The following is a 24,103-nucleotide window of genomic DNA, read 5'->3' on the forward strand; positions in this document are numbered from 1 at the left end:
AACATTCTTCTTCGTCAGCACACAGCTGAGGCTAACAAGGCCTCGTTATCAAGAGCGGATACTAGAAAGCGAAAATGGCAGCAACGGAGGTTAGATTTCTGTATTTTCCTTTATGTTTTTGATGCTCTATTCTACTCTCGACGTAGTTTTAGAAGACCCAGCTTTAATATTTTGATTGATAAAATTAAAGATTTGAGGTATTATCCTGCCGATCCTCAGTACTTCATCGTTAGATTTGAAATATTCCATATCATCATCATCCATATGGTGATCTTTAATTTAGTACAGTACCGAGAGACAGTACCGTAAGTAGATTGTCGTTACATCATTCTTGTAAAACGGCAGTCATACTTTGTAACAGAAATCATAAAAGGATGAAACCATTGATAAATGTAAGCACACATAGCTATAAAATACTTTATAAAAAGACAGAGTATCAAATTGTTTGAAAAGGTAACGTGACAAAAATTGTCAGTATATTGTACAATACTCCAGTCTGCAGAGCATGGCAGCTGCACGCGCGAGGTGATTTACGGAAGCTAAAAGTGCACCCCAAAATTTTGCGCATGCACATGCGAGATCTCGTCGAGTTCTGTCATGCTCTGCAGACTGGACAATACTCCTGAATTGAATCAATGTTTCTTCTATGCCAGAGGCTTGCTAGTAGATAGGAAACCTTACGCCAAGAATTTGAAAGTGGTAAAATTGTAATATATATTATTGTTTCAAAGGAAGAAGGCAGGACTAAGTCTTGCACTAGTATGTTGGCCTGGTGAGATATCCATGATGAAGATCTCTGTCATAGCATTCATGAATTCCACCCTGGTCAATATTTTATGGGATAATCAACAATCTATCTTTCTCCTCAACTGGCAACCATTTGCAAGAATCCTTATACAACCAACTCAGTAGTCAAATCCTTTTTGAAAAAGCAAACATCCCACCTCTATGAAGAAAGCAGATTGAAATGTATCAATTTTTACTTTGCATTGATATTGCTGCAATACTAAAAGGGATACATCTGATTTGATTTGATTTGATTTAATTCGAATTCTACTACATTTCGAAAAACTAGTTTGTTACGTAAATTATAAACAAATCAACTAAAGAACGCAACAAGAACAATAACATTATTTAAAAGACAAAATGAAGCAGAATTCTTAAGGAGGAGCCTTCAAAGTAGCTTTGAAATAGCTTTGAAATAGTGAAAAAAACAATTAAAATATGGTGGACCTAGCATTACAATTTCTCTCACTTTGCCAGTCTAATGTTTGTCTCAATCTCTGGATGTGACAATGCTTCATCATAACCCCTATAATATGCCATACTTTTGAAGTGGGCTTAGTTTGTTGTGTATATCCAGATGAAATAAGTGAATATAGTACCCGAGCTGAATGCATACCTCTAGAGAACATAAATTATACACTTTATATGTGAATCATAATGTCTTCATTCTTTGTCTTTAGGAGATTCCAAGGCATTCTGTCCACACACTTGTTTTTCGTTCCATTAAGAGGACTCATGATATGTTCCTTGCTGACCATTCTGTACCATTAGCTCAAGATGAACAAAGGTATGACAAATAATATTTTGAATGAATTATACTAGTCTTTTATGTTTTTAGTAGGTCATGGTTTTTAAAATGAAAATATATTCAGTCAAATAGGATTCATTTTTTGGATAATTTCGAAGGAAAATTAATAAAGGTTAGGGCTGATGACAACATTGCAACACAACACTTTGTTATGTTATGTTTCACCAATATGAAGTTATTGGTCATTCCATTTGCTTTTTAAATTTTAAGGTAGAAGCATAACAATATTTTCTGTCATACAGTTCCTTCCATACTAACTTTGTTAAAAAAACATTAATAAAAATTTATGTTACTATGGTACAGTCCTGTAAGTTTTTCTGCAACTAATGTATATTTGTTTGTTTAAAGCAACAAGATGAAAATTGCTTGTAAAATCAGAGATGAGTACTCAAATCTCAGCAAGAATTCTAAGCCAGGACAGAGGCACTTTGGACATCAAGATGTTATAGGTCCTTTGGCTATTCAGCATGGTAATTGTCATTTGAGTCATACAGTATTGAAATATATACAGTTAATTGATCTATTGTTGTTTCGAAATTGTTGGCACCCTGTAGAAATCAATATCTTTACTCTCTGTCCTCTTGTCAACAGAATTTGCATGTCAATACATTTCCTACCTGTAACTGAGGCCAGAATTTGTATATTTATTGTTTAGAAACTTCCAATGCATTAGCTCCCTCATAGACAAGAAAGAATTCTAAATTTCAAATTCTTGATATGTCAGGAATATCTGGGCTTGTTAATTTCTATTCTGTTTTTTGCATCATTTGGTTTGCAAATTAGATTTTGCAAGCTTAAAATGATAGATTTTTAAGAAAGTTTTAAGGCTTTCTATGTAATTTCTTTTTTCAGTCAAGAATTGATAATGTCTTTAACTGGAGACTATGGTGGTATTTGATGTTATTTATAGAACATGGTAATATAATAGAAAAGATTAATTATAGAATATATATATATATATTTTTTCAAAAATCAGTAATTTAGATTAGTTTAAATTTGCAACAAAAATATTAGTGGGTCCTCTTGTCATTTTTGCATTTGAAATTATGTTTTATTATAGCTGAAGAGCAACCATTAGCAATCAAAGGTCCTCATCCATTTCCAAATGCACCAGGTATTATCTTTTTTCAAAATTTCAAAATTCAATTGGTGGTTTAGCTAATTACTCATTGTTGCTACTAGATAAGAAGAAAGTATCTAGTAGAGTTACTGTGGCTACCAGAGCATGTTCATTTGGGATTGCCAGGCTTGCCAGGTATATCTCACTTTGTCATTTCCCAAAACTCACTTGAACTAATATTACGATAAAAAATTACAAACAATTACTAACTACCTTTGTTTGACCAGATTTTAACCTGGCAGCTGTTCATTGAGATCAGAATAATGCTCAGGCAATCATTGAGGCAATCAGTCCATTTTAGGTGAAGGCCTTAATTAAGGCAATCTTGTGTTTCCTTAGACCTGGATTCTCTCTGACAAAATCAAATTTATTATATAAGACATAGATTTTTTCTGTTTAATTAATTGAAGTAACCTAGAAAGAATATAACTACAATTTTTCATATAAATTGATTATTTAACATGCATGGACTTTTTATTGATGAAACATCAAGGATTTTTCTTGTTTAAGTAAGTATTTATTTTTTTGGAAGAAGAAAAAGCCAGATTGAACATTTCATCCCTGAAAGAATTCCTTTGCTTATGAAAGTAGACTCTTACATAATTGACCTCAAATTGTGAGATATTTCTCATATGTCCTCTAGGAGTGTCACTTACAGATGATACAGCTGAGACAGGAACGGGACCATCTGCTCTAGCTGTCAGTAAATTAACTAGTTCACTTCCTCCATCAAATCACGAGTGAGCATTTTATACTTTTCTTAATTTGTGTACACCTTTTATAAACCTTTGCCATTGTTTCGCAATCACACTAGTTTATCTTTATCTGTTTTATCAAATACGTAGCGGTAGGTCTATTGTATAGTCCAATTAATGGGAAAAGGCCATCGAAATTCGCCAGAACATAGTGCCGTTAACTGAGACAACTGAAGTCTTTGCTGTAGCCTGCGGTACAGACCTTACTGGAGGAGATAACTCTATAACTCCTCCTAAGTTATGGTCTGTGACGCAGGCTACAGCAAAGGCCGTTTCGCTACATTGTTATTAATCTTAGATAAATCTGAAATTGAGTCACTCTGTAATTATCAACGATAGCACCCATTAGACAATTTTCTTAACCCATGTAGCGAGTTGCTTTTCTTTTTCATTAAGAATTAATGCTGCCAAATCGTCGCATGGAGTACATGAGATGATGAACAAAGCGAAGGCATCGGGTGGTGCTGAACGAATTGATGCACCATCAAAAGCATTGGTTGCAACTGGAGAAAGCAAGACGCCATTTTCTCAAGGCATTGTTCCTAGGAAGGCCCAAACAATGCCCAAACCAGAATGGCATGCACCATGGAAATTAATGAGGGTAATGGTTTATTTGCTAATCGTTTATTCCGTGAAACTTCAAAGCATCATTGAACTCAGTTGTAATGGCAATTTCTCTTGTTTTTCTTCCGTTACTGCTTGTTCACTCCCTTAATCGTGTTTCATTTCATTGATATTCTTCTGATGTTTTCCGTTACCTCTTTTTCCTTCTCCTTCCATCTCTTCAATCACTATCCTTCTAACTTTCTGCGATTCGCTCAGATATCTTACACCTTTATTCTGCCTGTGGCCTTTTTGAGTATTGTTTTCCTAGGATATCGTTCTGTGCTGTTCGTCCGCCTTTTTAATCTCTTTATTGTTTTGTCCAACTCTAGTCTCAAGCAGAACCTTTTTCGGCAAAATCATATTACACGTTTGAATTCAACAGCTGGAAATGTAGCTATTCTTCAGACTTCTCGCTCTTTTTTTCTACCTGAAACTGCTGAAAATCAGTCGAAAACCATTTTAAAGGTTATTTGAGTCGTGTCGCAGAGAAATGTTTGATCAGATTTTGGTTTAGTCGTGTCACTGATGTGTTTCCATAAATATAACAGAAGTGTTTGCTACCGAGTAAGCGCAGATATTTGGTCGTTTCAGAAGTTTTCCAGGCCCTTTTTATACTTTGAATGGTAGATTCCGCGCCAAACTCTTGTTTCAAAAACCCAACTTATACGCAGATGTTGACTTTATCTAAAACATCTTTTAATGATCGACCTTTGCCTATTCATTTTGTACTTTACTTTGATACCTTAATATGCGGACCTGAAGTATCACATATCGTATATTTTAATTTTTGAAGGTCTACTTTATGATGGCAATGAATGTCCATTTTATTTTTGAAGGTAATCAGTGGCCATACTGGTTGGGTCAGGTGTGTCGCAGTGGAACCAGGCAACAAATGGTTCTGTACCGGGTCTGCGGATAGGACTATAAAGGTGATTTTTACATATTCTGAGACTGAAAATGGCAGAGGAATGCAGTAAATCAATCGAACTGGTCCATTCTTTTACAGGAACATGCTCTTTTTTGATCACAAAGTTATGGAATTTCTCACACGCTTTGAAACTCTGCATTTTTATTCATTTTCTTTGCATTGGCTGTTTTTTTGACAACTTAAGTGAGGAATCAGTTTGAGTAGGGTGGTAGCTGCTTTAAGAGTGTTTTTGTGAACAGACAGTGGATTTGTAACGATTAATTACCAGTTGGAAGTATTCTAGCTTAAATCAAGAATCAAATGCATCGTTTTCTATATCTTAGGACTCATTGTTAAAGGAGATTCTACAAAAATCGTGTTTTTCAATAGAAATGAAGGAATATAACTGAGTTTGAAGCGAAATGATAACAATAAGCCTTCTTGACTATTTCAAGGTAAATCTGTGATTGGATTGAAGACACAGCTTTATGGTTTTAAGCTTATTCACTTCACTAAGTCCCATTTTTTGCTTTCAAGTGTTTTTGTACCACTAAAATGATAATCCTATGTGCTTTGACAACGTTTGTAGGCAAGTAAGATTTCACCTGCCACTCTCTCGCCTTCTAGATCTGGGATTTAGCAACTGGAAAATTGAAGCTATCATTGACAGGTCATGTCAGTACAGTTCGGGGGCTTGTCGTTAGTCCACGGCATCCTTATTTGTTTTCCTGCGGTGAAGACAAGCAAGTCAAGTGCTGGGATCTTGAATACAACAAGGTATCACTTTTTCTTATTTTTAAGCTACTTTAGATGAATCAGGACGGAGCCAGATTGGTATAGCAATTCCCTAGACCAAAGTTGTTAGGATGTCTTGAAAGTGTTGGGTTTGCTAGAAATAAAAGTTGTCTGTATTGAAAAATTGGACGAGAGTTTATGCTGTCTGATGACAGGGAAATTGAAATTGATATTTTTTTAATTAATAGAATGATAAAGATTAAGAATAATATACTCGCTTAAAACTGACAAAGGAGTAATTACATATTTTATATCAGTTTGATCATACCTTTAGACATCCATGCTTGTGAAATCTTTTCTACCATTTTTTGTTTCATTCTATGTTGGTTTTGTGTTAGTCGTGCTTGGCCTATGTGAATTTTTTGTAAAATTTAGAATTCACAATCAAATATACAATATTGTACCATCTTTTTAACATCAGATTCAGTCACGATTCTGTATTGACTAAAGACACTAGCGCTGTATTGAATTTATATAAGTATTAGAGGCACTTATGAACACTGCTTTTACCATTATAGCAGGTATAATCGTAGGCCTCAAAGAATATTATCACTTGGATAGATATTTATCAGTATAAACAAGTATCAAAACAATTCAATATTTTCGATAGAATTCAATTTCGATTCGAAGCTATGTACCTGCACAATTCTTTACAAAGGATTCAGGTGAACATAAAGAGTATTTTAAAGGCTGCCATTTTTAACGGTGTGTTTAATTTACCCTACTACCATTCTTTTCAAGGTTATACGTCATTATCACGGTCATCTCAGTGCTTGCTACTGTATTGGACTGCACCCCGCCATCGATGTTCTCTGCACCGGAGGGCGAGATGCAACAGTTCGGGTTGGTGACATGTTCATTATCATCAATGCTCATCTTAAGCATTTAATCAGTGCAGAATTTTTAACTTCAAAAACGTTCAAAGCTTGAAATTTATTGCAATATAGCAATTTCTTAATAAGGTCCTGTATCATACAGCATCGTACAGGTAGCATTCGTGTTTTCGATTATTCGTCAGCTTTTGAAATTTGATAGGTTATTTTATACCTTTGATAGCAATCAACGATGCTTTTTATTTACCATGCCTATCAGGGGTGAAAAATATTCTTTCCTGCAGCCACTTCTATATTAATTGCCTTTTGTAGATAATGTTTAGGCTTTCGAAACATTATTTAAACTTCATTCTTGTCTTGGCCTATTTCGATCCACAACTGGGTATATATATTTCCTAGCGTAGAGTTTTCGGTCTATGTTTTGACGTTTTAAACTCTGAAGAGTGTCAGACGAAAAGCTTTAGTTTACTAAATGTTTGCTTTTTTCAAAGCCATTTTCTTGTTTTTTGTAGTTTTCTTAGTGGTTTTTTAAATAGCAGTAAATTAGCATCTTAAAACCTGCAAATACAAATCTCTGCAATGCCCGTAAATGTTTTTTTTGTGGCTTATTGATTTTTGGGAATTTAAAATTGAATTTGCCCTATTTAGTTGATTCTTGTATATATACTTCGAAACCCCCCTCTATAATCTGTGCCCACGCGAAGATGTAACAATTAGCGTTTTCACACGTTTTAACCTTGAACTACAAACACTCAATGATTTGAGAACGGAACTGATACTTTATTTTCACACCATCAACACAAGTCTCTACTAGTAAATTTCACCGTTTTAAATTTGATTTGGAAGTATAAAGTTTTCCTTCTGATTCAGCTACCCCTTTTTTAAACGGTGTCTCGTAATTATTAATGTAGATCTAATTACTTAATTACCTAGTTTTGATCTAACCTCAATACTTTGATTTGATTTCAGGTCTGGGATATCCGTACAAAATCCTGTATTCACACCTTGACGGGACACACGAACACGGTGGCAGATTTATTCTGTCAAAGTGCCGAACCGCAGGTAGGTCTTCTTTCATTTCATTTAATTTTCAATTTTTTAAGGATGGCACCCCTACCCGCAATGCTAGTATACAACGGGTCATGCAATCACAATATAAGAAAAACTAAGATAAAATAAAATAAAATAAATAGTTACAATAGATCTCAACTTTAGAGAATACGCTACCCAACCCCTTCTAACTTTACCCTACCCTACCCACGTAATTTTTGATACCCATGTACAATATTTTCATTACTATTTCCCTTAATATGTCAACTGTTTTATATGCTTGATTTCAAGGCTTTGGTACTTGATTTCAATGCACTGGCCATGAGACTATTTACTGCTTGCCTTTAAAATGCCTTTAAAAATAAATGGTGATTTTGTGCGTTGTCTCATCAACAGATCGTTTCCGGCAGTCACGATTGCACTATTCGATATTGGGATTTGGCAAGCGGCAAATCACGAGTTACTTTAACAAATCATAAGAAGAGCGTTCGTGCAGTTGTGGCACATCCACTCCAGTGAGTAGAGAACATAATATCCTTTGCTCCTCATTACTGCTATTACAAACGCTCTCTTCTTAGGGTGCTAGCGTATTGATTATGAGTTTGGCTGTTCTTGAAAAGCTACCGGATAGTAGGCTTGTGGTTTGCCAAAATCGAATTTTCAGGAGAAATAGTGTCAATAATTGAGCGTGAACCTAAAGTATTTTTAATCCATTGCTTCCTATTACTTTGCGAAATAATAAACTTCTTAATTTTGTTTATGCAAACATGGAGTCTTTATTATCACTCATTGAGGGTATCGTGACGTCACGCATGAATGTAAAAACAGAAAAGAATATATTGTTTTTTCAAATTGCGTTTCACCAATTCTATGAACTACTGTGAAGCATAGATGTTTAGTTTGTATTCTCAAATATCCACCTTTAGCGGCTGTGTTGTGCTCTGGAAACCTTGCTTGCGCCACAACCTTGTTTTCATTTTAACAGTTTAAGTTGATTGAGCGTGTATGTTCAAAACTTTAGTTAATTCAGAGCTCTGGCAAAGCTGCTCTCTAACTAATCCGACAATCAACAAACTGTTCAAACTACAATTATTGTCCATCGTAATATTTTTTTCGCCACCGGTATTGTTACAATAGGACAAGCCACTTTATGTGTAAATTTGTTTAACGAAATTAGCTCAGTGTTAGCGTTTTAGTGAGTACTGCTTAGGTTTTATTTATGCAGCCACTTTTGTTCGAGCCCCACAACGGCCATTGGCTTCTTGATAATGAATTGTGTGGCCAAATTTGTATGGGAACTTTACTTTGATTTAAGAAATAATTAACGTTTGCTTACGGTGAAGAAAAATTGGAAAGACTTACTAAATATATGACAAATCATTTTCCTGTTATTGTGCTACTCTAGCTAGGACGGGCTGCCAATTATTGCCATAGCTTTGATTGTCTCGAATGATGTAATTCATCCAGCAGACCTTTAATACGAGAAATTGTTCATCAAGTATCGTTTTACTGAGAGTCAGTTGCAGTTGTAGTGTGAAGGCGAGATGAGAAATCGACTTTGTTACTATGCACTTGGAGAAACTATTTTCAGATTCCAAACAGCCGAAACGGCAGATGGCGGCCCTTCTGAGCAAGAGGAGCGACACTTCTCGCATCTCAGAATCTACAAAAGATCTTATTTATCATAGTGCTCGGAGTGCCTTATGAAGTACCCTTTGTTAAGGTTTTATACTCGGTTGGCGCTCACGTTCTGTGACACTAGCTGTATGTCGTTCTGTTTTCAGGTATACCATGGGCTCTGCATCAGCTGATAACATAAAGCAATGGAAATTCCCGGATGGTAACTTCATTCAAAATTTGACAGGACACAATGCTATCTTAAACTGTCTTGCTCTTAACTCCGACGGTGTCCTGGTTTCAGGAGGTATGTTTTCATGTGCCTAAAATATGTATGCAGATATGTTTGTACCTTATTTTCCTTTCACATTATTATTTCATCATTTTGAAATGCTTGCAAGTGTTTGAGTCTGTTTACTTACAATTTCTCGTCAATTCCTCTTTAAGGAGTAAAATAACTTGATTATGATAATCTTAGATTGGAAGCTGCTTTTTAATCACCAATGCACTATGTGACAAATCCAGATTTATGAATTATTGCAAGTGTCTTCTCTTTTGCAAGGAATTACTAAGGCTTTCTAAGTTACTTAACCTTCAATTTTTTACAAATTGTTTTTTATTTTTTTTGATGCAGATATTATCGCTATTATCGCAGATAAAACCCAGTCAGCTTCACTGTAGTCATTGCAGATTCGTGGTTTACGATACTTTGTCAAATATATTTCTCTCTCAAACAAAATCATTACTGCTTTCAAATGGGCTGCATCAAGGATGTTAAAAACTTTGCTGGCCATGTTGTTTATCTTCAGTCGAAGGTTGTAAACCATTTTCATTGATGGTAATGTGTCCAAAGAATGGCAGGTTAAAATTAAGAAATAACTCAAACTGATTTCATAGGGCGATATGGTAGTAACTTGGCTTTCAATAATAGAATCCTTTCGGCTTCTAAATAAGTAGATTTTCTTGCTGTATACTTGTCTACCAAAAAGAGATAAATTTATCGAGATCCTTCTTAACGATTTTTCAACTTTTTTCCTAAGCTGACAATGGCAGTATGCATTTTTGGGATTGGAAGACTGGTTATAATTTCCAGAGAACCCAAGCAGCTGTCCAGCCAGGTTCACTCGATAGCGAGGCAGGAATATTCTCAATGACATTTGACATGAGTGGATGCCGTCTTATTTCTACCGAGGCTGATAAAACCATTAAAATATACAAAGAAGACGAAGAAGCTGTGAGTACAAGATTTAATTGCTTCACGTTTAGGGGATGTATAAGCAATACAGTTATTGTTGGCCTTTGAACAGTAATAAATGCTCGTTTAAAAAAACAAAGTAATACACAAACCTGTAATAAATGTTCCTTTACCTCGGCTAGCTAGCCACATATGTGACTGCGAATGCTTTCTACAACGCCCCCCCCCCCCCCCAAAGAGTGAAGCTCCAATGGCAGACCTCTGGGGAGCAATAATGCTATCACTGTTTTACTCTTGCAAATTTCAAATTCTGATACGTGAAGCGTTGGGTTCTGCATTAATATGTACACCAGACACATCCAAGGGCGTACTGAAAGTGCTTATTTAGCCAGATTGTGCCTCTTGAAAACCACCCTCAGAAACATGCTTATATGACATGCCATATGGCAACATGCTTTGCAGAATAATTCATTTTTGCTCTCTAGCAATTTGACTCTACAGCCTCTCGAGACATAAAACGGTTCAAAAATCAGTCCTTGAATGTCCTAATAGTAAGATCGTGTTCTTGTTACTTCCGTTGGGAGCTTCTGCCAAAGATTGATGGAAATGCAAAAACTTTAATTTGCTGATAATGTCTATAGGGGTCCACTAGTACTGTTATGAGCTGGTTTACCCAGGACGACCATTTCCACAAATAATTTTATTTGCATGTGTTTCAAATGATTTTAGAAAAGGTTTTCTTCCTTGTAACTCTAAATAATCGAGCAACAAATTTCTTTATAGAGCGAAGAAACCCATCCGGTTAGCTGGAGGCCAGATATTGTCAAACGAAAAAGGTATTAGACCGCCTAACAAGATGTTTTGAGTACAAAATAGTGGAAGAAGAGGTTTGAAAATTCAGTCTAACCTTTAGAAGAATGACTGTTTATTGAACATATCTGTCAGAAAGGTAAAGGCCACTCCAAGAAGGATTATGTACGGACACGTCAAGATGAGGTTGCTAATCGTGTTGAAGAAAACCATTAACAGTTTCTAATAAACCATTTTATTGTAATAATCTTCACTCTTGATGATAGCAAAAAAATATGAGAAGTAGCTCAATCAACTTCTAAAGAAACTTGCGAATAAACTCTTTCCGGCCACTCCACTGTATTAAAGATAAGGCTTAATTTTAATGGAAAATGATATTTTATTTTCCAGTTTCCTGTTGTTTATTTAATCTGCGAAGTATCCTTCACTCACGTTTTAACTGGTATTATCCACCTAACGAGTTTTGTCTTGAATAGAGAACAAAGAATATTTCCAGTTTTTGTGCTCGCTAAAGGCCAATCTCCATTGGACAAATTTTTGTCGCTTTTGCGCTGACGAAAAGCAAAAACAGCATGGCGCACAATCTCCAAGTAGCTTGGCGTGCCAAATTGAAAGCAGAATTTCAAAATGTCGGACGAAAAAACAAAAAATTTGATTTGCTTTATTTGTCGAAGCTTAAGAAACAAAGAAACCACGACAAATGAAAGGTTTTGGGTACGTTAATTCTACCAAGAGCGAGAAAACAAAGGAGCTTACAGAAATCTGGTCAGAGATCTACCAACTATTTTTGACCTATAGTGCCTGCAAAGTGTGAGCAATTGTTGTCTTTGGTGGTTCCATATTTAGTGAAGGAATCGAAGTTTAACAACCATTAGGTGCTAAAGAGAGACTGTGTGTGACCCTTAAACACCTTGTTTCTGGTGATTCGCACGTATCAGTTGGCAAGTTCGCCGGCGAGAGAGAAAAAAGTTCAAATAGTTTGAGCTTTCAAGCGAACGTCCCGCACAGCACAGGAAACGAAAAAATTCACATTCGCATGCTCATAACCTTTCCCCGGCGAAAAGCGAAAAAATTTCGCCCAATGGAGATTGCAAAGCACTAGCATAGCATTTCTCACTAGCATGTTAATTTTTGGCAGCTATAAAAATTGAAATTTTAATTATAAGCTGGTGAAAAGTGAAGATTTTACATCTTAATTTTAGGACACATAAGACATAAGTTGCAGAAATCACCCACTTACTTAGCGTTGGGATTATTTTCTTTTCACATTGTTTTATTGTTTTTGTGAAACCCTTTCGCAAATTGCATGTAGCAAAGTTATAATGCTGATTTGTTTAAGAAGAGAAACAGATTTTCGAACTCGGTGAGCTGTGCCGCTGTTGTCCTGACAACAATTATCACCGCACCAAATCTATTATTTAATATGTTTCATTGAAACACATAAAAGATTAGAACTCAGTAGAGGTATCTGTGTTGTGGTTTAATTTCTCTCCTTGATTCCTATTGATATTCTTTTTCTTGAAACCGATTTCTTGGAACTGGGACAGCAGCAGCGGGGAAGTGGGGTTTGTGCCCTAGCAGGGCAGTACCATGGGGTGGGCTGGAATGTTCATAACCGTTCTCTTTTTATGTTTTTCTATTACAGTTAGAACTGATAGTTAATGGTAGGGGTTATGTGTTTATTATGGTTTTATTTTCCCATTTCGATAAAATGTCCCATTGCCCTGCTTTGTTTTTATCTGAAAGCAAATTAGAGCGTGGGAGTGCTAATGGAAACGAGACTGCGTTGTTATTAGTAACCTCCGTTTTAATGACGAAGAAACAAAGGAAGTAACTGGGTCAAGTTTACAATTTGTAGAAAGATATTGGATTATAGAGTTGAATATTGCTAGCCATGTTGTAGGAGAAGTGCTTTTGCGTCTTTTTGGTTATATGAAATTATAGATGGGTGCATCTGCAAGCGTGCAGAGAGAGGGAAACGCGAGAGCTAACCCTCGAAAGGCTGTTACTGCTGGGAGTTTAAGAGAGAGGCTTCATGATGACTATTATGACGGAGAGCCTTTGGATCGCCCAGAGGAAGAACCTGCTGGAATTGGGATGGCAGAGGTTCCAGCTTTGCTGAAAGCGAAAAGTGCTTTCATGAAAAATATTAAAACGGGAAGCAAAGGGGCAGGAAATGCCACAAACATAATCAAAAAACAGGTTTCAACTCTTACTTCGCCTTACCTCTTGTATAAGTAGTCCTGTAATGTTTGGAAAACTCCTGATGATAACTGAAATCAAATAGTCGTAGATCTTAAAAGCGTAATTTTATTTTATATTGGATATATGAGTAAGTTAATGCCTACAGGATTTCGTATTTCATACAATTGAAACAAAAACCTTTGTGAGTACTTGTCACGGGGGTATAAAAGTATTAAATTGATCATATTATAGATAACGTCTAACTGATTGTAATAATTTCGAAAACAACCATCAAAGAACATCACACAAATTCCTCCAGACTCAAATCAGTCCCATTTCTTCAAAAACCAATGAACCAGGATTTATTGGCCATTTGTGTGATGGGGTAATTTCACTGGTATAGAGTGCATATTCTTCCCTTCATTTCCTTTTTCAAGTAGACTGATCCCCCTTACTCCCCCTTAAACAGTGGATTCACTCCCCTCCTTTGAACAACTATTTTTGTGGCCACCCTCATTTGTCATAATTTTCTTGTCCAAATCAATAGAGAGAGGGAGGAGATATTAAGTGCAGAAAATTTATATGTTGAGGTGTTCCAACACTTTTGACAGGCACCGCAGAGCAGGGGCTTTAGCCCTGCACTTTTTTAGACCTTTGTGGTGCCTGTTTGACTGGTATTGTAGTTACCAGCAGATGTTCCAGATGTTGACATGAAGTTTATTATTTCAGGATAACCATGCACTGTTAAAAGAAATGTTTAACAGAATTGATCCATCAGCAATATCTGAATCATATAGTAAATTTCTGGGTGAAATCGAAATTTCTATGAAGTACAAGTCAAATGAGTCAACACTTCTTGTTAAGATCGGCCGTGCAAAGGGTCTTCAGCTGCCTGATGTTCACAAACTTCCTGATCCATTTGTCAAAGTCTGTTTAATCGTTAAGAGGTAAGTTATTGAATTTTACAAAAAGTAAGATTTAGGAATGTCTAAAATAGGTTTTCTACCAAGAATTTGAATAGTTCAGCTATTTTTTGAAACATTTTCAGATCTTTTCAGCATGTAGATGATTTCTATGTTTTATCAAGTCAATACTGTTCATAATCCAAATAAAATAGAAATCTCTCCTTTGATAAGAAAACCTTAAACCCATTTTAGGCTCGGAGATGATGCTGCACAGGTCCAGAAGACAAGACCAAAGTCAAACACTGTTAATCCACTATTTCAAGAGATTCTTACCTTTGATTTGATACAGGCTGACTTGGTGGATGCAAAATTAGTGATTGATGTATGGAATAAAGATGTAATATCTATGGATGATTTTCTTGGAGAAGTAATTTTGGAACTTTACAAAGAAGAAGTCAATGGAGGGATTCCAGGTTGGCATAAGCTGAAACCAAAGGTAATTTTACAAAATAGCTAGAAGTCCCAGTTTACAGTGGTATGATTTGTCATCTTGTAGAACAAAATTATTAGTTGTGGGATAAATGGTTTTTATAAATTAAATTTATCTTCGTTTCAAGTACATGGTTGTTTCAATAACACGATCCTTGATTTTGGGCTGATATGATGTGAAAATCTTTTTATCATGTCTTGTTGTGTATAATACATGTGTATAATAAAGTCTCACTTGTAGCTTTGTAGCAATATATTTCATTTTAATTACCTTATGTGACTTTTTTTCATCACAGTTGCACTTGATTTTTACTCTTCTGTTATTGAGTTAGGATAATGATAAGTACTAACACAATGTTATAAACTTCCTATGTAGCAGGGTGCTTTTGATTAATAGCCTTTAAATAATAGATAAAATTTAACATTGGCAGAACAAATTGTTCACTCTGCCTGGATATTTCAGTCATAAGATCCACCTTTACTCTAAGTGACAATATGACCAAGGCTGTAATGTTGAAAGAAGCTTAATAAGCTATAATATAATTTTATTCTTGGTCTGCTTGCAGATTGATTTAGATGTAAAAGGGAGGATTGAAGTCTCAATTGATTATGATGAGCAGATGCTAATGGTGACAATCCATCAAGCAGCTGACTTGAAAATTGCAGACAAGATAGCAAGTTCTTCAAATTCCTATGTTAGAAGTTATGTCACTGGTGTACAAAAAAGAGAGGAAACAGAGGTAACACATTTATTTTTATTATATCCTGTAACTCATGTGCCGTTGACCATGATTAACATTTTTAAATAATTTTAATTAGAATTTATTAGCAGCATTAATATATCAATGCTTTTTCTTTAAGGTAAACCAATTAAACAGTTATTTTAACAAATACTCTAACTAATTTTACATTGGAGTACATTGCTACTGCCCAATAAGCGTCAATATATACTGCTACATTATAATCATGTTGGCCCTCCATCATAATTTTATGAAAATAATCATTAGCACAACAATTGAACAAAGACCAGAAGCAGAGAGATGCATTCAAAACCTCAATTACATGCTAGATAATTTCTTTTTCACCATAGCCTTCCCCAGAAAATTTCTAGAAATATGTTTTAATGCACGATAACTTTTTCAAGTTAATTGATTTAAACATATGCTAAATCTGTCTCATACCTTTTTACTTAAACTGAAATAATGAATTCCATTTTCCTCAAAGGTGTCAACTCAGAATCTGAATCCTGTTTTTGAGCAAACATTTGAATTTGAAATTGCTCCAGAAGATCTGCCAATGAGGTTAAACAACTTGTTCTGGCTACATTTGTTTGAATGTTTAAATTTAGACCTTAAACTTATGCAACTTCAATTTTATTTCCTATTCTTTTAATCTGACCTTTCAGCACTTATTATTACACAAGTATTATAAGTTCATAGTTATTACACAAATTATTACAGCACAGTGATGTACTTGAACAGATATCAAAATAGGCCCTCCATACAATGATAAAGGATAATGATAAAGACCAATAGAGAAAATTTGCCTTTAGAAAGTAGCAAGATAGTATCAATAGCATATTAAAGCAAATAATATGTAAAATGTGTAATTAACTATGATATTGGTTATAAATCATTTCAAAACTATACTGTTTGAACTTTGAACAGGGTGCTAGTTTTGAACGTATTGAATAGAGAATCTTCTGGAAAAGATACAAGACTTGGTGATGTGCATATACCTTTACAAGACATAGATTTCCACAATTCTGAGAGATGCTGGTATGAATTGGCAGACCTGGTAGGTACTTTTGTTACTTTCATGTTCACAGCTTTGCTTCTAGTTATGTTTTTCTGCAATGGGCGACAACTTGATGCTTCTAACTAGAACATTTTCTCATAGGAAAGTTTTTCTTTTTCGAAATTTTAGGAAAAATTTAATCCATTAGACCTAATTGAAGAAGAAGTTAACTAAAGAATAAACTTCATTAAGAAATTGCTATTTTTTCATCAATATGAAGTTTATGAATCCTGTCTTCTAGTTTATAGTGTGTGTGTATCTCAAATGTTTCCACTGAAGTTGCCCAATGCCCTTTTCATTAATCTTTTAAATTTTTAAATGAAATTGTAGAGAAACACTCCACATAGTCGCAATAAGTGGTCAGAAGAAGGATTATCCCAAGAATTCAAAGAAGCAATGCGAGCTCATGCTATTTATCAATACCCAAACTGTTTATTCAAAACAAAACACAATGGAAGAAAGGTAAAAGCATTAGATTTTGTTTTTTTTATTTTGCACAATATGTTACTTTCAACTTGTATGCCAAGGCCAAATATTTTTGTTAAATAAACTCAATCTAAATCCTTGCATGAGTGCCCCCCTTCTCTTTGAAAGAGCATCCTGTTTTGATGAAGACCCCATCCCTCAAATCAGCTCCCACAGGCTCAGCCATAAGGTAAGGCCTGAAGAGAAATATATCTGTAGTCTAACACTTATCTTTTACAATAAGTGCAGAACTCAACCTGTCTACGCATTTTCAAATGTAAATCTAAAGTGTGCACATTTGAATTTTCTCTTTTTAAGTTCATTGCTCAAAACCTTCTAACAATCTATGTTTCTTCTCATTGAATATGAATTGAGCTCCCTCCATTGAATAAGCACCCCACTAAAACAGTTAAAAGTTCCACACTGGGTGCTTATTGTAGGATTTATTGTCCACATAAATATATCCACAATTGCTCAACAAATATATCATGGTTAATGTAACTGAACCATCTGAAATCCATGGCTAAAAATTTACCAGTCTAAGTTATAAGTTTATTTTTTGCAGCTTATTGCAGTGAAATGCAGTAAAGGAAGCTCATCTGCAAAAATGATGATAGTGAATGGCATTCCATTGGATAAGTAAGAATTCTGGAAGCTTTATTCTTTATTAGTTGAAGGTTTGATTTGGTGAAGCATTTCAGTCAAAATATTTCCAGAGCATTTCATACAGATACTCATTCAAACAATGTACATATGTATAAATACTTATCCCACAGCAAGTTTTATAAATAAGATCAAATATCGTAGCTAACTAATTTAATTTTAAAAATAATTATTTTGATGCAGCCATATGATTTTTTAGATATTTGATAAAATCCATTAACCAGTAGATTTGTGTTTCTTCTTTTTGCCAACCTCAAACATTTATCCTCAGATCTAATTATGTACCATTTATAGATGCTCAAGAGACATACAAACTCATTTAATTTTGGCACATTTCATAAGGTTGCTCAGAGAAGCTCACAATCCCCTTGTTGGAAGGGGCCTTTGTTTTAAACTAGGGTTTGATTTTAATCATTATGAAAGAAAACAAAGCACTATATACATAATCATGCTATATATTTATTCAAAAAATTCTGTCAGTTGTTTAATCATAAAAAGCTTGAATGGTTTATGGGTGAGTTGATCAATTATAAATTATTAATTAAAAATATACTTTACTACATGAAATAGTTGCAAGAGCTTAGGAAAAAAATTAGATTATGTTTTTGTGATGCTTCCCAACAGCCAACCTATTTTATCTGGAGCCCCAAAAAGCAGAGGTAAAACATGAACCTCAAAGGCCAAATGTTTATTATCATCCTCAACAAAGATATTCTACAAAATTTGTAAAGCCACCAATGTCTATTTCACTAAGGTAACTTGCTGTCTTCAAAAAAAGAAGCAGGTGGTGGTATAAAAAATCAATGTGACATAAAAGTTTAATCAAGTGACATTTAGCCTGCCTCTAATTCTGACAACACTCAGATTAAAGATTTTTGGAATGGAAAATGGAGAAACCGATTTCATTTCACTCTTTATGTGTTTAAAAGCATAATATTAAATCCCAATGCAATGTTTACAATATGAGATAAAATTATTCTGTGTTTTGTAAATGTTTCATACTTTGTGTAAAAAAGTTTGTTTTTTCCAAGTTATTTTTTATTTTATTTTTGGTAGTTTTAATCTCCTTTTATCGACATAAGTTTATTTTGCCATAGCGGCATTGCTGGCCTGAAAGTTCTGGCCCCTAGGCCTTTTTAACATCACTTTAAACATCTAGGCCTATTTCAATCCAATTTTTTTTTCTTGCTAAAATTTTGAGATTGATATTCAAATATTCAGCCTTTTTTAAAGCAATTGGATTCACTTTTTTGTCAAGATCTGCACTTATCAGGCATGTTCTTTCCATTATTTCTTTTGCGTGGACTAACAGCCAAATTAAAGTTTATCAGAAAGATCATACTTCCACTGTGCTGACTGTTAATAATTTGTCAATAAATTGATACCAGAGTTGGGTGATTTAAGAGTTTAATTCAAACAACACAAAATTTCACAAGGAAAAAAACTTGTATGCAAAATAAACTAAACTTTTCTGTTTTAAAAAAAGAATGTTATTACTTGTGTATAGAAAGTCCCTACAAATTAAATACTGTCACACAAAGTTTAGCTAGATGTCAAATTTGATTTACTGGAGAAGGGGGTGATGGGAGTAGTCAATAAGAAATTTTGAGACTATCGCCAATTGGCACCATTTCAGTACCATATACAAACTGTATTTCTCTAAGGAATTTTATCAATTGTTGGACAGGTGTTGGGTGTATGTGGGTACTTACAAGTATTGACCCTACTATTACTTGATACTATATAGCCATTGAGGATAAATTATTTTTTTTCAATATGGTTCTGAATACATTATGTAAACTTTTGTTTCACACATTGATTAATTTGGTGCTTAGCAACAACATGCAACACTTATTTTTCATATATCTTATAAGTATATGGAGTCCATCAAGTTCTATTGTGCTTGACCTTCACTAAAACAATGGAATTCAATAATTCTTATAAATGACAGAAAAAAAAGCTTTTTATCTTAAGTCGAAGTGGTACACCGAAGTGGATTTGTGCTTTACAAAGTAAAATTGACAAGATAAGGTCAAACTAAACAGTGACATGTTTCCCTAGCAAAACAAAATCAAGTTTGACTTCATCAAACTATGTTTGAGCAGCTTATTTGTCAAATAATTACTTTTTTTATTTATAGGCTCTTTTGCAACTGGCATGCTTAGCCACAGCTGTCCTGAGAAATGATTTGTATTTTCTGTGTTATTTATTTCATGCAGTACAATATAAGGCCTGTTTTGGAATTGAAGTTGCAAAGCATCCCAGTTGCACAAGATCCTTTAAAGCAATATTAAAAAATGTTAATTTTTTACTAAAAGTTTTAAGCAACAAGGGAGCAGGGGAATAACACTAGGAGGAGTTCTGAGAACAGCTTAAGCCGTTTGTGAATAATTCATTAAAACTATTCATTGAATGACTGACCTTAACTTCATTCCAAATTACAACTTAGTGACGGGCTGGCTAGTAAAGGGAAGATAAGAGTGGAAGCGAATTAGATATACTAATAATTGTTCTTTTCATATAACGGATAAAAGTAAATACAAGGTAATTTTTTTTAAAATTTAGATATAAATAAATTTTTTTTAATAAATCAATATCACACTTGTCTAAATAATTAATACTGCGTTATTATTCCTTTTTCCTCTGTTTCTTCTTTCCTTTTTCTATACACGATAAGCACCTAGGCCTGAAATATCAATTTGTCAAACTATGCACATGTCTACGTTGCAACACTCGATAAAACTCAATTGTATAAAAAGGCATCTAAATTCCTCATGTGCTGTTATTATCTTGTCCTTCCTTTAAATCTTCTTTGTGAAACGTGTACGGCAATATTTCTTTCAGTGAAGTTTTCTTAAGTTTTCTGTCATCAGTTGACAGATAGACATCAAAGTCACCGAACTCCGCCATGAATTGACGACAGGCTCCACAAGGATAGGTGAAATTAGAAACTACATCAGTCGTTATAGCAATAGCTTTAAATCTCTGATGACCTTCGCTTACAGCTTTCACGAGGGCTGTTCTCTCTGCACAAATGGTTAGGCCATAGCTAACGTTCTCAACGTTGCAGCCGGTTACTATCGACCCATCACTTGTAAGAAGTGCGGCTCCTACCCTAAACTTACTATAAGGTGAATAGGAAAAATCTTTTGCTTTCACGCATGCAGTAATTAGTTTCTTAATATCATCAGATACTTCGAGACTGGAGTCCATTTTTCGCTGTTTTACAACCTCCTTTCCCGCCACGTAGACTTCCCTTCACGTCGTTCTTAACAACAGCGGCTTCTGCTTCGCTCATTGATTGGTTAATATGGCAGACACACCCCCGCATCATTGGCCTGCATCACAGACCAAAGAACGTGATGTGCTGTGTTTTGACAGAAACACAGCAACTGTTTGTCAATTTGGTTTTCGCGCCTGTAAAAAATATGTACTATTCACACATGTAACAAAGTTAAGATAAGAATCCAACAAATTCTAGAGTCTTATTCTTGTGTTTTTTTCAGAGAAGGACAGTGGTGGCGCCAGGGGAGGGCTAAGGGGGGCTACAGCCCCTCCGTCGGAAGCATCTAGCCCCCCCATCGGAGGAAATTTTAGGTTATTGTCGGAGCAAATTTGACAAAATAACGTACGAAAACTGCTTGTTTTAGTCATTTTAGCCCCCCTGTCGGAAGCTCCAGCCCCTCTTTCGGAAGATTTCTGGCGCCACCTCTGGTGCAGGAAGATCCTTCATCAAGTCCAAACTAGTAAGAATGTTCTGGTAAAGTACTTTGAAACAGGTACTTGCTGACTGGCCTCGCTGTTAGATTATTTGATAGGGATTTTGGAATGATTTATTTGTTGAGAAAAACAAAGGCCCTGTCCCAATGGGTTACAGAAAGTGCTCCTTTTCATGAAAAGTCTCCTTTTGAATTGAAAATATTCGCAACAATATTCCATCCAAATAATGATCTTGCAAAGTATTGATATAGATAAATTTTACAAAGCTTTTAAGCAGTTAAAACTAGATATCAATCTAATTTTTTGAATTATCAACTATTGTATTTCATACTGGTATATTGCGATTCATTTTTTTGCTGAAACAAGTATCACCTTAGATGTTGAAGTGCCACCTTTTCAGAAAAGTATTTCTATTTAAAGATATATTGTCGTGTTTCTAGAGAAAAGGACTTTTTTGAAATTGCTGCATTGATTTTGAAAATTCAAAGCAGCACCTAATCAAAGTGGCTTACTCTCAAGTTCCCAATTGTAGGGGGGGGGGGGGGTGTAAACTTCACCTTTTAGAAATTTTGCATAATCAAAGTTTAAATAGAGCGCAGGATGACTGCAACAATGCTGACTACTTGCTTTCAAACGTCCCTTCTTTGTTTAAAAGGAATATGGAAATAAGTACCCTCCCTGAAAGATCATTTCCAGAAATTTCCCCAAAAAAGCATAATAATGGAATTAACATAAAACATAAATTAAACTTATTTGATATCTTTGGCTTGCCTCCAGTAGCGTACCCAGGGTGGTAAGGTTGGGGGGCAAAGGCGGGTTGAGCGAGGGAAAATGGGGTTCTACGCCATTTTGAACACCAGGAAATGCCGTTTTTTCAAAAAGATTTTCTGCTATGGGGAGGGGGGATCCGTCCCTTCATGCCCCCTTCCCTTTGCTACTGCTTGCACCATTTTTATTGTTTCGCCCTCTTTAAACATCAGGGGTGGCGTCAAGAAATTCAAAAAGGGATGGGACTTGAGTTGATAGCATTATTTGACTAAAAATACCAAATTTTGAAAATGGCATTAAAATGCTTCACGATATGTTATGCCTATGATTTTATGGACACGCGATATGCTAGCGATACATTGGAAACAGGGGCGAAACTACACTATTTTCATTAGGGGGGTATGAAGCTTGGATGCCCGACGAAAGGGCATGGCATGCTTGACGAAAGGGCGTGTCATACATGAACTTCATTTTTAGAGCACATCGCCTCAAGGGCTGAAATCATCGGGAAGCCCGAGAGAGGGTCTTTAGACTCAGGCTGTTTGTTTAAAGTCAAGAAATATGCCTCTAGTTTTTCTGGTGCTGGCTATAAACATTTGTTTCCGAAAAGCAAGCACTTGTAAGGCCTGTCTTTTCTATAAAAGAAAAAAAGTCTTCACTTTCTAAATCACCTAGCTATTAAGAGAGCAATTCAAAAAAGGGGATTGAAGTAGGGTCTCAATTTTATCAAAGTAGAACACCAAAACACAGCTAGGAAATTTCGGAATTTAGAAACAGCTACGCAGATTACATTGTTTACACAAAAAAGAGCTTCAGTTGCATTATCTGAGTTTCATTTTCAAATTTCGGTTGTTCCGGAAGCAATTTCAACATTTTTAGACACCCAAGCACAAAGTACGTACCTCTAAATTCACCATAACAAAATCCCTCAAGCAAAGGAAAGTTTTTCATTGGAGGTATTTTACAGGTACATCTATCATTAAAGTTCAATTTTGGTGTTTTCGTAATCATGGATAATGTTCAGAAATAGAATAAACTCGAAAGTTTTTTGCAATTCATATCTTAACTACAATTTCTTGATAAATTTTAAATTATTTCCCGCTTGAACTGATTAAAACTTTCTATGACCATTTTCTAGCGAAGGGTGCAATTCTTTCGGACCGTAAGGGTAAAACCTCAAGATAATTTTGGGGCATAACTCCTTATGAATGTATGATGAAAGTTTCATACATTCGGAAAAGAAAGTATTGATTGATTTTTCTCAACAACGTATTCCGAGATGGTATATCCTTCATGCTTTGATTTATGATGATCTAAAACTGTCAGTGTTCCATGGGCTCCGAGGCAGAATGGAAAGGGGGGGGCGGGGGCTTGTCAAGGGAAAATTTAGAAATCAAAACAAAAGATTTTGAAAAAAGCTTTCTTGTTTTGCAAAAAGTAGGGGGAGGGGTATGCACAGTGTTATTTTCCTTCTCGCACCAAACACACTTTACTTTCCGTCTATACTTTCGCTGTCGATCAATACTTCAGACTTCATGTCGAGGCGAAGATAAACATGTGCAGGTCGAGCTCGAGACGAAAGCGCTGATCAGTGGACGAAAGACAGAAATGAATATACGTATGTTGCTGTCCCTAGCCTCGTTTCTGTTTTGTTTTCCCAACTGGGAGGAGATTGAAAAAAGATGGGAAAAAAGACCATGAATTAAAAAACCAAGCTAGAGCAAAAAGTAGCAATAGCAGTGCGACCAAAAGAAAATTTCCAGATTTGCCCGACAGATACACTGGCAGTTATAAATTTGCCCGACAAAATCTGCTTTTTTGAAGATGGGG

At 35.1% G+C, this 24,103-nt stretch overlaps 3 protein-coding genes across 3 annotated transcripts; 2 read left to right on the plus strand and 1 right to left on the minus strand.

Annotated features, from left to right (window-relative positions):
- On the plus strand, positions 1-11,677 carry LOC135686759 (pleiotropic regulator 1). Its single transcript, XM_065203075.2, has 14 exons — positions 1-89; positions 1,467-1,573; positions 1,943-2,064; positions 2,655-2,708; positions 3,358-3,454; positions 3,866-4,070; positions 4,912-5,004; positions 5,610-5,759; positions 6,519-6,620; positions 7,580-7,672; positions 8,057-8,175; positions 9,445-9,584; positions 10,318-10,511; positions 11,256-11,677. The coding sequence occupies exons 1-14, from the start codon at positions 75-77 to the stop codon at positions 11,313-11,315; spliced, it is 1,551 nt and encodes a 516-aa protein (XP_065059147.2). The 5' UTR covers positions 1-74; the 3' UTR covers positions 11,316-11,677.
- A 1,201-nt stretch (positions 11,678-12,878) lies between these two features.
- LOC135686760 (synaptotagmin-7) lies at positions 12,879-18,011 on the plus strand. The gene is made up of 8 exons (XM_065203076.2): positions 12,879-13,484; positions 14,196-14,413; positions 14,624-14,867; positions 15,427-15,600; positions 16,085-16,161; positions 16,528-16,657; positions 16,988-17,119; positions 17,688-18,011. The coding sequence occupies exons 1-8, from the start codon at positions 13,227-13,229 to the stop codon at positions 17,763-17,765; spliced, it is 1,311 nt and encodes a 436-aa protein (XP_065059148.2). The 5' UTR covers positions 12,879-13,226; the 3' UTR covers positions 17,766-18,011.
- A 1,201-nt stretch (positions 18,012-19,212) lies between these two features.
- Positions 19,213-21,230, minus strand: LOC148960129 (putative cytidine deaminase). Its single transcript, XM_089108949.1, has one exon. The coding sequence runs from the start codon at positions 20,996-20,998 to the stop codon at positions 20,558-20,560; it is 441 nt and encodes a 146-aa protein (XP_088965075.1). The 5' UTR covers positions 20,999-21,230; the 3' UTR covers positions 19,213-20,557.
- Positions 21,231-24,103: the final 2,873 nt, after the last annotated feature.

The sequence above is a fragment of the Rhopilema esculentum genome, chromosome 6, assembly GCF_057945365.1.
Source record: "Rhopilema esculentum isolate cy_ngs chromosome 6, ASM5794536v1, whole genome shotgun sequence".
Classification (NCBI taxonomy): Eukaryota; Metazoa; Cnidaria; class Scyphozoa; order Rhizostomeae; family Rhizostomatidae; genus Rhopilema; species Rhopilema esculentum.